Consider the following 17,247-nt stretch of genomic DNA (forward strand, 5'->3'; position numbering starts at 1 on the left):
ACTGTTATAGGAATGATGTTGAATATTTAAAAATGTCTAGATAAAATTACAATTGAAAGACATGAAAAACAATGTATGTGTGAAATAGGCCTTCAAAGAGCAGAGTGTTTGCCCCATTTCAACTGTGCCTCTCCGAACTGTCTAATAAAGCGGAAAAAAGAAGAAAAAAAATCTAGAAAAAAAGTGAAATTGCCCTTTAATGGGCAGAGTGAGTCACCAAGGTGAGTGTATGTCTTATTGAGGGTCTGTGATCAGGCAGAAATCCCACCTTTTAGAGGCCTCAGAGAGGTAATTTCATCCAAAACGTCACCTCAAACCGCTGCCTCTAACTGACGGACCCTGAGTCTAACTGACAAAATTATTTTATTGTCAGAACCAGAAGAATCTGATGAAGACACAGTGTGAAGATTGTGCCTGTAATGTGAAGAATATGAGAACCAGAGCATTTTAAAGGTGTGGTACAGTCTGCCTTTCTCCAGAAATGTCATGTCTCAGTTATCAAGGCGGCAGTTGGTTGGACACCATTTAGCTTGGAAGCCCAGACCTCCCATTGTGTAGGTCCGATTGCTTCAGTAGTCACATCTATGCGACCGGCAGAATATGTCCTACCTTTTGATGTAAAAATTATCCACGTAGGGTTTAATTTGTGGGAGTGAGAGGCAGTTATGTGGAAGGTTTTGGTGTATTTTTACACCAGTTCTACACTGTAACAGTTGGTTTCCCCACTCTGCCTCTGAACATTCCGTCCCATCCGGATCCCATTATAAATTTAGAAAGAGGTTGAAAAAAGCTTAAAACTAAAACTGTGTTTGTTCAAAGACAGTTGAAGATTTTAAAAAGTTGAATAAGAATTTAATAGCTGTAATTAATGTGAATTGTTTAACGTTTGAATGGAGTCTCTAGCTGAAAAAATGCGGGAGGAGATAGGTTTCAAAGCAGAGGAAGTTTTAGCGGTTTGGAATGCTGCTCCCATCCGCTTCAATGTTAAATAATTTTTGTTTAATTGCTATTAATTATGAAGTTATTAATTTTTTTGAAATTTTTGAATGAAAGCAGACATGTGGAAAATGGGCTGAATATGAGGATAGTTGAAGGAAGTTTGTGGAATGAAGCATGTTGAAGATATGGACGTGCATGAAAAGCGGGCGGAATAATAAGAATAAGAATAATAAATGCGGTGAATATCAAAGCTGTGAATGCTTTCAGCATTCACACCAATAAATACGCAGAATATCAATGCTGTGAATGCTTTCAGCATTCACACCAATAATAATAATAATAATAATAATAATAATAATAATAATAATAATACATTTTATTTATATAGCGCTCTTCTCTCACTCAGAGCGCTTTACAAAAACAAAACAATAAACAAACAAAAATGTCATGTAGAGTTGGGTTGGTGGGTGAACTAGGGGTAGGCAGAGGAGAAGAGATGGGTCTTGATGGCTACTAGAGTGGGCCACTTAATTACCCTGACTTTTAACGAATTCAACTATTTGTTTTTCTTGATTGAAACAGTGAAAAAAAAGTTGGGTTATGTAAAAAAAAAAAAAAGGTGGGGGTGACTTATAGCGGAACTTATATCTGCGCGGGGGAAAGTTCCGGCCGGAGGTATTTAGACGTCGAACTGCTTATGCACTAGTCAGCAGAGGGTGGTAAAAGCAAAGTGAACCTGTTTGTTTTTAAAATATTATTCGCTTTTTTTGAGTTTTTAGAGACAAAATCCACCCGTAGATAATTCATTGTATATTTCTTAATCAGACAGCGGTGATATTTGATCAAATTCGGTGCTACAAGTGGTCATTTTGACGGGTTTTCGTAGTGGATCGACCCGTTAGCTAACCTTAGCACCGCAAAGCTAGCCGGCGCGACCTGAGAAAAGTACCCTGCGTTTGGATACTCATATTCGGACACTCAACGCAGCTCGACCCGGTGGTTAGCGATAGTGACGGTTCTCCCAACGATCACAACGGATAAACTACCGCTCTCATGTGTCCGTTGGGGCTGGTTTGGGTTTTTTAAGGCGAGACACATCGAGCAACAACATTGTTTTTCAAGCACAGGTAAATTGATTTTTTTCGTCTATTTATCTCCCATAACATGTCTTCTTTCATACTAGTATAAATCAAAAGGTCCAACATGTACATTCAGGTGTTAATTTGACTAAACCTTGTCTGTTTGCGTCTGTATATTTCTCCTGTACAACCATCTTTAACGGACATTATCTAACGTCAACATTATTATTTTCTTCAATACTCTGAACCAAAAATCTCAACTTCTAAAGCACTTACATCAACTAAACTTTCCATAATCATTCTCAGCACTATTCTGAAGGTTATTACAGAAGGATTTGTTCATATGTTGTTCACTGTCTGATTTATGAGACATTTCCTTCTTAAAAAACATGATGAAAATGCATTTTTAAGACCTGTTTAAAGTAATATTTTTATTTACAAAAATGAATAAAGGCCGTATCCAAAATATGTTATGTAAAAACATTTGGACACTACATATGTTGTTAAAACGAAACGACATTTTAAACTCTGGCTTTAGTATTCAACTGGCAAAGATTCACGATATAAATTAAAGGTGCAGTCAGTGATTCTGGTGAACTGTAGTAGTAGGTGGAAAAAGGGCATTCTTAAAGCTATAGTGTGTAACTTTATCATAAAAATGACAATGTAGTAGTAGTAGTAGTAGTAGTAAATGTTTTTATTTTTCGGTCCATGACCACAAGACACAACACAAACAAGATAATCAACTTTCCTTAAAAGCATCAATGGCCGAAAAAGGGTATAGGACGAAGCCGAGGCTTATTATGCCTTATCACCCTCTTTACATACTGCTATAAAATATACAATGTATCACAAAAACAAAATATAACATAACATAACACAATACAATATAATACAATTCAACACAATATACTATAATATAACATAATACAATACAATGCAATATAATATACTATAATATAATACAACACAATATTTGAAAAAAAGCAACAGTAGGTGAATATGGGAGAATTTTTAAGTTGTAAATGTCATCATGAAACTTTTGCCAGTTGTCTTTGAAAGGCGGAGGTCTTTTAGTCAAAATCAGTGAATATCTCCTCATGATCCACTACCTGTCTGTACTGTGTGTGTGCTGAAAATAAATCCAGTGTTAATAAACAGCCTAGGCTCTGTAGACAGGCATGTTGCTAGCTTCGGTGGCCCTTTTTTATTTACATGCCAGTTTACAGAGCCTAGGCTGTGTATTAACAAATGGATTTTATTTCTGTGCACACACACACACACAGTACAGACAGGTAGCGGATCATGAGGAGATATTCACCGATTCCACCTTCCAAAAGTCAACTGTCAAAGTTCCACGATGACATCTATAACTTAAAAATTCTCCCCTATTCGCTTACAGTGTCATTTATATGAAAAAGTTACACACTATAGCTTTAAGAATGTCCTCTTTCCGCACCTACTACAGTGTCTCGCCTTAATGCATAGCGGGGTTCGGCTTGTGATAGAGAGACAGAGAGACAGACAGCTTTTATTTAAAAATAGCTTCAGCATCAGCACCAATAATAGTTTTAAGTTTGACAAAATATTATTTACTGGGGGAATAGGGGCGCTCAGGTGTAGTGGTTAGCCCACCCTCCCCCCACCCCCCCATAGAGTCTCAGTCCTCTTCACAGCAGACCCGGGTTAGAATCCAGCCCGGGTCGTTCTCTGCATGTCATTCCCCTCTCTGACACATTTCATCTCTCTCTCCTAACTGTCATTAAATGCTTGAAATTTGCAAGACAGACAGACAGATAGACAGATACATATAGACAGATACATATAGAAAGAAAAAGTTATTCGCCTACATTGTCATTTATGAGAAAAATGTACGCACTATAGCTTTAAAAATTTCCTCTTTTTCACCAGCTAGAGTGGGCTATGCGGGCAGGCAGATAGATGGATAGATAGATGGATAGATAGATAGATAGATAGATAGATAGATAGATAGATAGATAGATAGATAGATAGATAGATAGATAGATAGATAGATAGATAGATAGTGTCATTTATATGAAAAACTTACTCACTATACCCTTTAAAAATGTCCTTTTCTTTCCCCACCCACAGTGTCTCGCCTTAATGGGAGGCGGGGGTTGGCCTGTGACGAGTGGACAGTGCGGCCGCCAGTCCCTTCTTCCCGGCAAACGGAGGAAGAAATCGAAAAAGCCGAAAAAGTCGAAGTCTCGCCGGTTGTCCGTCTCGTGCCGGAGCAGATGGAGTCTCTGGCGGGATACGTGTACAAAGCCGCCAGCGAAGGCCGCGTGCTAACGTTAGCCGCGCTGCTACTCAACCACTCGGAAGGGGAAACGCGCTACCTGCTAAGCTACGTCACACAGCTAGCCGGGCAACGATCCACACCGCTGATCATAGCTGCCAGGAACGGACATGATAAGGTATTTATTTAGAGGTGTGTGTGTCTCTCTGTCAGTGTGTGTGTGTGTGTGTGAGTGTGTGTGTGTCTATCTATCTGTCTATTTATTTATCTATCTATCCATCCATCCATCCAGGTATTGTTTAGTCAATATTTGTGTCTATTTATCATCCAACATGTACATTCAGGTGTTTATTTGACTAAACCTTGTCTGTTTGCGTCTGTATATTTCTCCTGTACAACCATCTTTAACAGACGTTATCTCAACATTAGGCTAGTCGTTTTCTCAATACTCTGAACCAAAAATCTCAACTTCTAAAGCACTTACATCAAGTAAACTTTCTATAATCATTCTCAGCACTATTCTGAAGGTTATTACAGAAGGATTTGTTCATATGTTCAATGCTTTTTATTGTTTGTCAATTGTACTGCCTGTTGACTGACTATCTATCTATTTATTTATTTATTTGTCTGTCCAGGTTGTCCGGTTGCTATTGGATCATTACAAGGTGGACACGGAGCAGACTGGCACGGTCCGCTTTGATGGGTAAGATGATTGATTGTTTTATTTGTCCCCAACCAAAATGTCAGTGTTATAATTTTGCATAATTTATTGATTCCCGTCGCAAAATGTGTTTAATTGCACTTGTTATAATTAGGGCTGCAACTAACGATTATTTTGATAATCGATTAATCTGTCGATTATTTTCTCGATTAGTGTTTTGGTCGTAAAATGTCAGAAAATGCTGAAAAATGTTGATACATTTTCCAAAGCCCATGTTGACGTCCTCAAATGTATTGTTATGTCCAAAACACAAAGATATTTCAGTTTACTGTCATAATAGGATTAAAGAAACCAGAAAATATTCACATGTGAGAAGCTGAAATCAGAATTTGGAATTTTTTTATTAAAAAATGCTCGAAACGATTAATCGATTATCAAAATAGTTGCTGATTATTTTAATAATCGATTTGTCGATTAATCGTTGCAGCTCTAGATAAAGGGAATAATGTTTTACTCTTAAGTAAAAGCTGTCAGATAAGCACTTAAATCAGTATTTAAAGAAAGTGAAACTCCTAACCTCCTCTCTGTCTCTTTCTGTCTGTCTTTCTCTGTCTGTCTGTCTGTCTCTCCCCCCTCTCTCTCTCTCTCTTCCCCCCCTCCCCCTCTCCCTCCTCCAGCTATGTAATCGACGGAGCCACTGCCCTGTGGTGTGCGGCCGGCGCGGGGCACTTTGAAGTGGTGCGCTTGTTGGTGTCTCACCGCGGCAACGTCAACCACACCACCGTCACTAACTCCACCCCGCTGAGAGCCGCTTGTTTCGACGGTCGCCTGGACATCGTAAAATATCTCGTGGAGAACAAAGCGGACATAAGCATCACCAACAAATACAACAACACCTGTCTAATGATCGCCGCCTACAAGGGACATGCGGACGTGGTCAGTTTTCTGTTGGAGAAAGGGGCGGACCCGAATGCCAAGGCGCATTGCGGGGCGACCGCGTTGCATTTCGCAGCCGAAGCGGGACATCTGGAGATAGTGAAAGAGTTGGTACGATGCAACGCTGCAATGGTGGTGAACGGGCATGGAATGACACCGCTAAAGGTACGTTTAAAGTTATTATTATCTGTATTTTATTTATTTTTTAAGATTTTTTGGGGCATTTTGGGGCATTTTGGGGCATTTTTCATGAACCCCGTCATTACAATTGATTTTATCTTATTTTCTTTTTTCATATGTTGACTTTTTTGTTTGTTAAAATTGGGCTGTTTTAAAGGTGTTACAAGGAACTTTTTAATGTTTCTCAAATAGCGATTTCTTTTTCCTCTGATGATCATTAATCCCTGTAAAGTTGAACAGTTTAAAACGTTGCTGAAGACTCACTTTTGTTGCATTGGCCTTTAACACAAGTTGAGACTTTGACACATGTATCTTATGTGTTGTTTTGTATTGTATCTTTTTTAATTTAATTACATGTAACAGCAAACGAGACCATCAGTGCAAAGAATGCTATTTTCATATAGTTATTGCATATCTTGAAAGTGCTTAATTCTGTTTTTTGTGTCTCTTATTAAACCTGCAGAGTGTAGAATTTTGGGTTTTATTTCCTAGCAGATTTTGTAGAAAGTAATTATAATATCCATAAGTACATTTAATTTAGTGCATAATAGCTGAAAAACATTTAGAAAGGGTCTCATATATGTCCATATTTCTGCATACTTTGGACCAAGGCCTAGTGCCGCCATCTTGAAAGTGTCATAGTTGGAATGTTATCAGGTGCATTGTTTAAAATTTAAAATTGTTCTTGTCCTTGAAGGCCACTGTAGCTTCTGTTATTATTCTAAAGGGTTGGGGTTACCCAGGGAGCGTTGCATTCTAGAACTTTGTAGAACTTTCTTGATGATGTCATATTACACACTGCACCTCTTTAAATTTACTTTTCTTTATTTCACAGGTGGCGGCGGAGAGTTGCAAAGCGGACGTGGTGGAGTTGCTCTTAGCTCACGCCGACTGCGACGCCCTGAGCCGCATCGAAGCGTTGGAACTCCTTGGCGCGTCTTTCGCAAACGACCGCGAAAACTACGACATCCAGCGCACCTACCACTATCTCCACACGGCCATGACGGAGAGACATTCCAACCCTAACGATGTCATAACGAAAGCCCTGCTGCCGCCCATAGAGGCTTACGGAGGGCGCCGCGAATGCAAAACGCCGCAAGAGCTCGAGGCGATTCGCGTAGACAGAGACGCTTTGCACATGGAAGGGCTGATGATAAGAGAGAGGATTTTAGGGTCGGACAATATGGACGTCTCCCATCCGATCATATACAGAGGGGCAGTGTACGCCGATAACATGGAGTTCGAGCAGTGCATCAAGCTGTGGCTGCACGCGCTACGCTTGAGACAGAAGGGGAATAGAAACACACACAAAGATCTGCTGAGATTCGCTCAAGTTTTCTCTCAAATGGTTCACCTGAAGGAGCCCGTGATCGCAGCCTCGGTCGAACAGGTGTGTTTATGTTTTGATTTTTAGTTTTTTTAAAGCTGCAGTGTGTAGAATTTTGGCTTTTATTTCCTAGCAGATTTTGTAGAAAGTAATTACAATATCCAAAAGTACATTTAATTTAGTGCATAATAGCTGAAAGAAATTTTAATTTTTTTTTTCCCCTTAGAAAGGGTCTCATATATGTCCATATTTCTGCATATTTTGGACCAAGGCCTAGTGCCGCCATCTTGAAAGTGTCATAGTTGGAATGTCATCAGGTGCATTGTTTAGAATTTAGAATTGTTCTTGTCCTTGAAGGCCACTGTAGCTTCTGTTATTATTCTAAAGGGTTGGGGTTACCCAGGGAGCGTTGCATTCTAGAACTTTGTAGAACTTTCTTGATGATGTCATATTACACACTGCACCTTTAAAGGTGCTACGAGGAACTTTTTAAATATTTCTGAAACAGTCTCATTTTTCCTCTGATGATCATAAATTACATGTAACAGCAAACGAGACCATCAGTGATCAAAGATTGCTATTTTTATATAGTTTTTCTTAAAGATACCAAGAGGAACTTTTTTAATATTTCTGAAACAGTCTTTATCTTCTATTTTATTGTGTGTGTGTGTGTGTGTGTGTGTGTGTGTGTGTGTGTGTGTGTGTGTGTGTGTGTGTGTGTGTGTGTGTGTGTGTGTGTGACCCTCATTTTCATTGATGTCGAGTCAAACAAATGCAAATATATTTATTTATTTAAATAATTAATATAGTACAATACAGTTTGAGTTGACTTGCTTTGTTTACTTTGTTCCAACATTAACCTCACTTCTTATCTTAATCTCATTCTAAGTCTATGATATAATGATTTATTTTGAAACCTATCGCTATGTTTACCATGGTTGCGTTCCGAATCTCATACTCTTTCTTTTTTCTATTCTACATACTACATCCGACGATAAAAATAATCTAGTTAGGATGCAGTAGGCATACTATTGGGACATACTTTTACTCTCTTATTTCATCATAACATTGCTCCTTGATCTTGCCTCTTGCTTTTATATCCGTCGCATCCCCGTTTGTTTTCATACGGAGGCTTCGTCGATGTGACGTCACTTCACGTGCGCACTGGATTGTGGGTCAGAATCGCCCCAAATAGGATGCAGTTTTCAACACTAACAATCTTGGCCGCATGAAGTAGGACATCCGGGTATTTCTAACCATCCTAAATCTGGCCACAGGAATCGGGACATCCTAAATCTTTTTTCTACCATACTATATAGTAGAAAGTATGAGATTCAGAACGCAACCTTTGTCTTTTTCTCCCTTCTAACCTCAATCCCATTTTATTTTGAAAGGTCTTGAGCTGCAGTGTGGTTGAAATCGAGCGCAGTATGGCCCGGGTGGAGACAGCGGTGGAATCGGAGCTCCCGCAGGCGTCGGAAAACTACGAATCAAACGTGTTCACCTTCCTCTACCTGGCCTGTATCAGCACTAAGACCGTGTGCAGTGATGTGGAGCGGGCGGTGATAAACAAACACATTTATGACCTCATAAGGTACTTCTTCCTGCTCCTTTTCAGGCATATCAATTCAATATGTTATTTGTTTATTTTTGTTTATTTAAAGGGACAATGTGTAACATTTTATGTAATTCATTAGCTAAAAATCAATATCCTCATTCATAAATATGTCCTCATTGGTGTAAAATCACCTCTGCCAATAATCTGAATTATCCTCCTGAGCGGAGAATTACAAATATTAATATTACATTTTGTACATTGAGCGGGCAAGTCTTATGGAGGAATCCATGTTGGTTGGAATGTCATCAGGTGCATTGTTTAACATTTAGAATTGTTCTTGTCCTTGAAGGCCACTGTAGCTTCTGTTTTTATTCAAAAGGGTTGGGGTTACCCAGGGAGCGTTGCATTCTAGAACTTTCTTGATGATGTCATATTACACACTGCACCTTTATTAAAAAAAAATAAAAAAAAGTGAAATCATTTGAACATAATGGTTGCGTTCTGAATCTCATACTTTCTACTATTTAGTTTGGTAGAAAAAAGATTTAGGATGTCACGATTCTTGTGGCCAGATTTAGGATGGTTAGAAGTACCCGGATGTCCTACTTCATGCGGCCAAGATTGTTAGTGTTGAAAAGTGCATCCTATTTGGGCGATTCTGACCCACAATCCAGTGCGCACGTGAAGTGACGTCACATCGACGAAGCCTCCATATGAAAACAAACGGGGATGCGACGGATATAAAAGCAAGAGGCAAGATCAAGGCGCAATGTTATGATGAAATAAGAGAGAAAAGTATGTCCCAATAGTATGCATACTGCATCCTAACTAGATTCTTTTTATCGTCGGATGTAGTATGTAGAATAGAAAAAAGAAAGAGTATGCGATTCGGAACGCAGCCAATGTTTTGTATTTTTATGCTTTTCATTTTGTTTTGTCATTTTGATGTCTGAAATAAATTGAATTGAATTTAATTGAATTGAAGGTTGGACCCGCGGAGCCGAGAGGGACAGTCTCTGCTCCACCTGGCTATCAGCTCCAACACACCTGTAGACGACTTCCACACCAACGACGTCTGCAGCTTCCCCAGTGCACAGGTAAGAGAGGGGGGGGGGGGGGGGGGGGGGGTTAGGGTAATGCTGCGTTCCTTTGTACTCGGAACTCGGAAATTTCCGACTTGGTATTTCCGAGTTCCGACCTGTCTGTGTTCCAGTGCATTTGGGGCGACTGTGGCTCAGTTGGTAGAGCGGGTCGGCCGATGATCAAAGGGTTGGAGGTTCGATCCCCGCCCTGCCACCTGTGTCATGGTTGTTGTGTCCTTGGGCAAGACACTTCACCCACCTTGCCTCGTGTGAATGTCGATAGTTAGCCTGCTACTATCGGTGTATGAATGTGTGTGAATGGTAACGTGGGAATGGGAACAGGTCTCCCTTGCAAAAGAGTCTCCGGTCTCAATGGGATTTACCTGTATGAATAAAGGTTAAAAAAATAAAAATAAAAAAATAGAATCTGCTCGTGAAAAGTATGGACCTCCTTTCTCATCCAAATAACTAAACGTTAGGCTACAGCAAGGAACCGTTTAAAAACTAAACAAATTACTTTATTCAAGCAAGGTTAACGTTTTTTATTTCTTCACAAATAAACACGTATAAATTAAAAATTAAAAACACGAATACATTAATGTACAAAAACTTCACATTTACATAAGAAATAACACTCCAACGACGTGTGCTGCTTATTCAAGATAGAGGGTAAAAGTTAAGTGTTGCGTTAAGTTGTTTAATTATTTTCATTTCTTTGTGTATTTTTCCTCCAGGTTTTATTTCATGTTTGTTTTTCTCATAGGTTACCAAACTAAAAAAAAATATTACCATGATATGTATCTAACTCTATGTATTCAGATGTCAAATATGGGCTGAAAAATCTCCTCTCTAACAAGTCTAAAAAAGACTATTTTGTATGTTTCTCCAGGTAACCAAACTGCTCCTGGATTGTTTTTTTGTTAAGAATAGTCGGTTAACAAAATAACTTTTTTTAACTTCCCTTTTTCAGGTTTATTTAAAAAAAAATATTAATAATATTTTTTTCACAGTAACAGTTTGATTTTTAAAAACATTTATAAACATAGTAAGTACTTAAGAATATAAGTTTATTCTATTTGTGTTCAGACTTCAAATATTGACAAAAAAAATCTAGACAAATCTGGAAATTTGTGTCTAAAGTATGGAATTTTGAAATGGAAAATTTGAGTTTGTGTATTTTTCCTTTTTCCTAAAGTGGTTCCCCTAGTCACACCCGATATATTGAATTGAATTTGAAAATGTAATTTTATTTAATTTTTGTATTACTTTTACACACCCTTCAATTGATCTCAACAGTATAAATAGAGGTTAAATTAAAAAAAATAATTCAAATTTCAAATGTCTTGTGTGTTTTTCCTCCAGGTCACCAAGCTGCTGCTGGACTGCGGCGCTGCTGTGAATGCGGTGGACCACGAAGGCAACACTCCGCTGCACGTCATCGTCCAGTACAACCGGCCCATCAGCGACTTCCTCACGCTCCACGCCATAATCATCAGCCTAGTGGAGGCCGGCGCACACACCGACAGGACCAACAAACAGAAGAAAACGCCTCTGGACAAAAGCACCACGGGCGTTTCGGAGATTTTGCTGAAAACGCAAATGAAAATGAGCTTAAAGTGCCTCGCAGCGCGCGCCGTAAGACAGCACGCGATCACCTATCGAAACCAGATCCCCAAGACGCTGGAAGAGTTTGTAGAATTCCATTAAAAAAGTTCGAAGACACACCGATAATCGATAATCGTGCATCGGTTCCAGGTTCCATTCATTCGCACACAGGCATACCGGTGGTGGAAAGGAAGCGTGGCTGCCATTCAGCGCCTACGGCCCCTCAGACCACCACCTCAAACATACAGCAGTCATACACATTCACACCAGGCAAGGTGGGTGAAGTGTCTTGCTTTCCCAAGGACACAACGACCTTGACACAGGTGGCAGGGCGGGGATCGAACCGCCAACCCTTCGATCATTGGCCGACCCGAGCCACAGTCGCCACCACTACAACAATGACTGTGCTCTCTGTGTGTTTTTGGTCTAGAGAGATGACCTGTCATTTACGAGCCGATATGGTACGTACTCTATCCCACTACGCCACCGGAGCGCCCGATGTGTCTTCGTCTTTTTGAGAAGGAAAGGGACATGAGAGCCTAATGGACTCAATCTACCCTTTCTTCTTCTAATAAATCTCAAAAGGTGCTGAGGAGGATTTATGGCGATTCAGTACGTTTAAAAAAAAAGGTGTTTTTGAATATATTTTAAAAAATTAAGAGAGAGAGAGAGAGTGTTGGCTGCTTTTTTTCATTTTATTTTGAAGGAATAGTTTGTGTTTTTTGGGGGTTTTTTTGTTGCTTTTTTGCTTCACTCGTGGGTTCAAGAAAAGACAATTGACAGACACACACAGACACAGACACAGACAGACAGACAGACAGACAGAGACACACACACACACACACACACACACACACAGGCCGTTAATTCCTCCATACCATCTCCTCCCAGTGAAAGTCCAGTGTTGGTAGTCGATGCTTTAAAGAAGGTAAAGCTCCTAAGAAGATACAATATGGCACAAGGTCACTGAGACCTCACACTATGGAAGGTCACAGTAACCTTTGACCTTTGACCTCCAAAATCTATTCAGAGAATCCCTCAAAGCGTTCTGGAGATATTCTCTGCGTTCCGAATCTCCTCCTCTTTCTTTTTTCTATTCTACATACTACATCCGACGGTAAAAATAATCTAGTTAGGATGCAGTAGGCATACTATTGGGACATACTTTTACTTATTTATTTCATCATAACATTGCGCCTTGATCTTGCCTCTTGCTTTTATATCCGTCGCATCCCCGTTTGTTTTCATATGGAGGCTTCGTCGATGTGACGTCACTTCACGTGCGCACCGGATTGTGGGTCAGAATCGCCCAAATAGGATGCACTTTTCAACACTAAAAAATCTCGGCCGGATGTAGTAGGACATCTGGGTATTTCTAACCATCCTAAATCTGGCCACAAGATTCGGGACATCCTAAATCTTTTTTTCTACCATACTAAATAGTAGATAAGTATGGGAATTGGAACGCAGGGATAGGGTTCACAAGAATGGCCCGGACATATTAATATGCACACACACTAAAGAGAATACTGTCTGTCCCATTGACTTGAACCTAAGAGTGAAACAATAAGCTCAAAATAACAAATGTTGAAATGTTTCTTTGAGTATTAATGGCTGCCATAAACCGTCTGTGTGTGTGTGTGTGTGTGTGTGTGTGTGTGTGTGTGTGTGTGTGTGTGTGTGTGTGTGTGTGTGTGTGTGTGTGTGTGTGTGTGTGTGTGTGTGTGTGTGTGTGTGTGTGTGTGTGTGTGTGTGTGTGTGTGTGTGTGTGTGTGTGTGTGTGTGTGTGTGTGTGTGTGTGTGTGTGTGTGTGTGTGTGTGTGTGTGTGTGTGTGTGTGTGTCTCTCTCTCTGTCTGTGTGTGTGTGTGTGTCTCGCTCTCTCTGATGTGCAGATAGACGGATACTAGAAAGAGACTTTGAACAGTTTTATGATCATTTTCTTGTTAATTTTGCCTTATCTCCGTACGGGGAAAACGTCGCCATTTTACTGTGTGTGCATGTGTGTGTGTGTGTGGGAGCCTGTGTCTGCTTGGTTGTGTGTGTGTGTGTGTGTGTGTGCGTGTGTGTGTGTGTGTGTGTGTGAGTGTGTGTGAGAGTGAGAGAGAGAGAGAGAGACACACACACCGACCTCGCCTGCTTTGCAACATGCTTTGTCACATGTACGATCAATTGTTATTATTTTAATTTTAAATCTAGTTTTGACCGGGTTAAGATTTTTATGGGGAAAAGAAAAACTTTGGGACACATGATGTGGTTGTTGGACAGACTTAAAGTCATACTAGGCAGGGTACACACTTTAAAGGTGCTATGAGGAACTTTTTAAATATTTCTGAAACAGTCTCATTTTTCCTCTGATGATCATAAATTACATGTAACAGCAAACGAGACCATCAGTGCAAAGAATGCTATTTTTATTTAGTTTTTCTTAATGCCTTTGCCATGGGTATATACGCTCACCCAGGAACAACAGCTGCCGTGGTAAAAAAAACACTACCGCTTTTGTCCAAAGGGGGGCGCTAGAATTAACAAACTGAAAGGTCCTCGGAGCATCTTGTTAATGATATGAAATATTTGTTGAGATATATCCTGGCCTAGTATCCCTTTAAATTCACAGTCTGGTTTTTAATTTGCTCATATATTAAATTAAGTTTTATTTTGAAAAGGCTTTCGCTGGTAACGATTATGAGTGGACAATGTGATATAGGTTGCGTTCCGAATCTCATACTCTTTCTTTTTTCTATTCTACATACTACATCCGACGATAAAAATAATCTAGTTAGGATGCAGTAGGCATGCTATTGGGACATACTTTACTCTCTTATTTCATCATAACATTGCGCCTTGATCTTGCCTCTTGCTTTTATATCCGTCGCATCCCCGTTTGTTTTCATACGGAGGCTTCGACGATGTGACGTCACTTCACGTGCGCACCGGATTGTGGGTCAGAATCGCCCAAATAGGATGCAGTTTTCAACACTAACAATCTTGGCCGCATGAAGTAGGACATCCGGGTACTTCTAACCATCCTAAATCTGGCCACAAGAATCGGGACATCCTAAATCTTTTTTCTACATACTATAAAGTAGAAAGTATGAGATTCGGAAAGCAACCTTTGTTTTTTTGCCCGATTATTTTTTTTTTTTTTTCACTTTATTGAAACGATGGAGAAATATAACAGATGAAATACTGGACAGAAAAAAATTGTTTTTTTCATTTGTTCGGATAAAGTTTAATCAAATTAAACATGAAAAAAACTAACTCTGTGTATGTTGTACTTTTCCTAGCCTGGTCCTACCAGACCATCGTACTTCATTTAGCCTGGTCCTTCCAGACCATCGTACTTCATTTAGCCTGGTCCTACCAGACCATCGTACTTCATCTAGCCTGGTCCTACCAGACCATCGTACTTCATTTAGCCTGGTCCTTCCAGACCATCGTACTTCATTTAGCCTGGTCCTACCAGACCATCGTACTTCATTTAGCCTGGTCCTACCAGACCATCGTACTTCATTTAGCCTGGTCCTACCAGACCATCGTACTTCATTTCATTTGTACAGAAGGTCTGGAATCGCTCAATTGACAAACGTTAACTCACTTGAAGGCGGGTGTCTGTTGAAGTTTAAAACTATTGGATCTGCCCAGTGCCACTCTGGATCTGCCAACCAATCAAATAACTTTTGGTGGTGACGTATGTCATGCGCCGGCTTCTGTTCACAAATATCAATATACATACAGCTCTGGAAAAACTTAAGAGACCACTCCAAATGTTCAGTGTCTCTCGTTTTACTATTTATAGGCAAATGTTTGAGTAGAATGAACATTTTGGTTTTATATTATAAACTACTGACAACATTTCTACCAAATTCCAATACATTTTATGTCATTAGGAGCATTTTCATTAAGTAATGTAGAGATGAAGATTGAAGAAAAATCCAAACTGGTCTCTTAAAGGTGCAGTGTGTAATATGACATCATCAAGAAAGTTCTACAAAGTTCTAGAATGCAACACTCCCTGGGTAACCCCAACCCTTTTGAATAATAACAGAAGCTACAGTGGCCTTCAAGGACAAGAACAATTCTACATTTGCAACAATGCACCTGATGACATTCCAACTATGACGCTTTCAAGATGGCGGCACTAGGCCTTGGTCCAAAATATGCAGAAATATGGACATATATGAGACCCTTTCTAAGGGAAAAAATAATAATTAAAAACATTTTTTTCAGCTATTTTGCACTAAATTAAATGTACTTATGGATATTATAATTACTTTCTACAAAATCTGCTAGGAAATAAAACCCAAAATTCTACACACTGCAGCTTTAATTTTTTCCGAAGCTGTATGTAATTTCCCTAAACTTTACATTGTTGTACACAAATCACAACACAACACACAACTGTACATGATTTCGGCTTTATTCGAATATCAACACAAACAATGCAACGTTACGTCCACAGGTTCTCAGACCATAATGCCACGATCCTTATTGTTCTCATACACGTTTATATTTACAAAATAAAAGTTCCACGTTTGAATATATACAAAAAAAAGTGCTTCGAGATATAGGTTGCGTTCCGATTCGCATACTCTTTCTTTTTTCTATTCTACATACTACATCTGACGATAAAAAGAATCTAGTTAGGATGCAGTAGGCATACTATTGGGACATACTTTACTCTCTTATTTCATCATAACATTGCGCCTTGATCTTGCCTCTTGCTTTTATATCCGTCGCATCCCTGTTTGTTTTCATACGGAGGCTTCGTCGATGTTACGTCACTTCACGTGCGCACTGGATTGTGGGTCAGAATCGCCCAAATAGGATGCACTTTTCAACACTAACAATCTTGGCCGCATGAAGTAGGACATCCGGGTACTTCTAACCGTCCTAAATCTGGCCATAAGAATCGGGACATCCTAAATCTTTTTTCTACATACTATATAGTAGAAAGTATGCGATTCGGAACGCAACCACAGATTTGATAAAATAAAATACAATGTGTGTTTGTCCATAATATGCATTTACATATGGAGGACGATACCTGTAATATGTATAAATTAATAAATAAATAAATAAATACATGTATAAATAAATAAATGACATTTAATTATTTATGTATTTATTTATTAAAGGTGCAGTGTGTAATATGACATCATCAAGTAAGTTCTACAAAGTTCTAGAATGCAACGCTCCCTGGGTAACCCCAACCCTTTAGAATAATAACAGAAGCTACAGTGGCCTTCAAGGACAAGAACAATTCTACATTTTAAACAATGCACCTGATGACATTCCAACTATGACACTTTCAAGATGGCGGCACTAGGCCTTGGTCCAAAATATGCAGAAATATGGACATATATGAGACCCTTGAAAATAATAATTAAAAAAAAAAAAATTCAGCTATCATGCACTAAATTAAATGTACTTATGGATATTATAATTACTTTCTACAAAATCTGCTAGGAAATAAAACCCAAAATTCTACACACTGCAGGTTTAATTTATTCCAGTATTTATTCATTTATTTATTTATACATACATATGACAGGTATCTTCCTCCATATTTACAATGTCCAATAGTGTAAAATTAAAAGGAACTCGTATAATAATTGAAAA

At 39.2% G+C, this 17,247-nt stretch overlaps 1 protein-coding gene across 1 annotated transcript; it reads left to right on the forward strand.

The window, feature by feature from the left end:
• Positions 1–1,663: 1,663 nt before the first annotated feature.
• Positions 1,664–14,793, forward strand: fem1b (fem-1 homolog b). Its single transcript, XM_080027448.1, has 8 exons — positions 1,664–2,066; positions 4,131–4,456; positions 4,914–4,981; positions 5,617–6,040; positions 6,891–7,445; positions 8,777–8,976; positions 9,926–10,037; positions 11,385–14,793. The coding sequence occupies exons 2-8, from the start codon at positions 4,277–4,279 to the stop codon at positions 11,727–11,729; spliced, it is 1,884 nt and encodes a 627-aa protein (XP_079883574.1). The 5' UTR covers positions 1,664–2,066; positions 4,131–4,276; the 3' UTR covers positions 11,730–14,793.
• The last annotated feature ends 2,454 nt before the right edge of the window (positions 14,794–17,247 follow it).

Source organism: Ammodytes marinus (assembly GCF_949987685.1).
Source record: "Ammodytes marinus genome assembly, chromosome: 5".
Lineage (NCBI taxonomy): Eukaryota > Metazoa > Chordata > Actinopteri > Uranoscopiformes > Ammodytidae > Ammodytes > Ammodytes marinus.

Coding starts and splice junctions, on each gene's coding strand:
- fem1b (XM_080027448.1), top strand. CDS start 4,277: ATGGAGTCTCTGGCGGGATACGTGTACAAAGCCGCCAGCGAAGGCCGC. Junction 4,982..5,616: donor GGCACGGTCCGCTTTGATGG/GTAAGATGATTG, acceptor TCCCTCCTCCAG/CTATGTAATCGACGGAGCCA. Junction 6,041..6,890: donor ATGGAATGACACCGCTAAAG/GTACGTTTAAAG, acceptor TTTATTTCACAG/GTGGCGGCGGAGAGTTGCAA.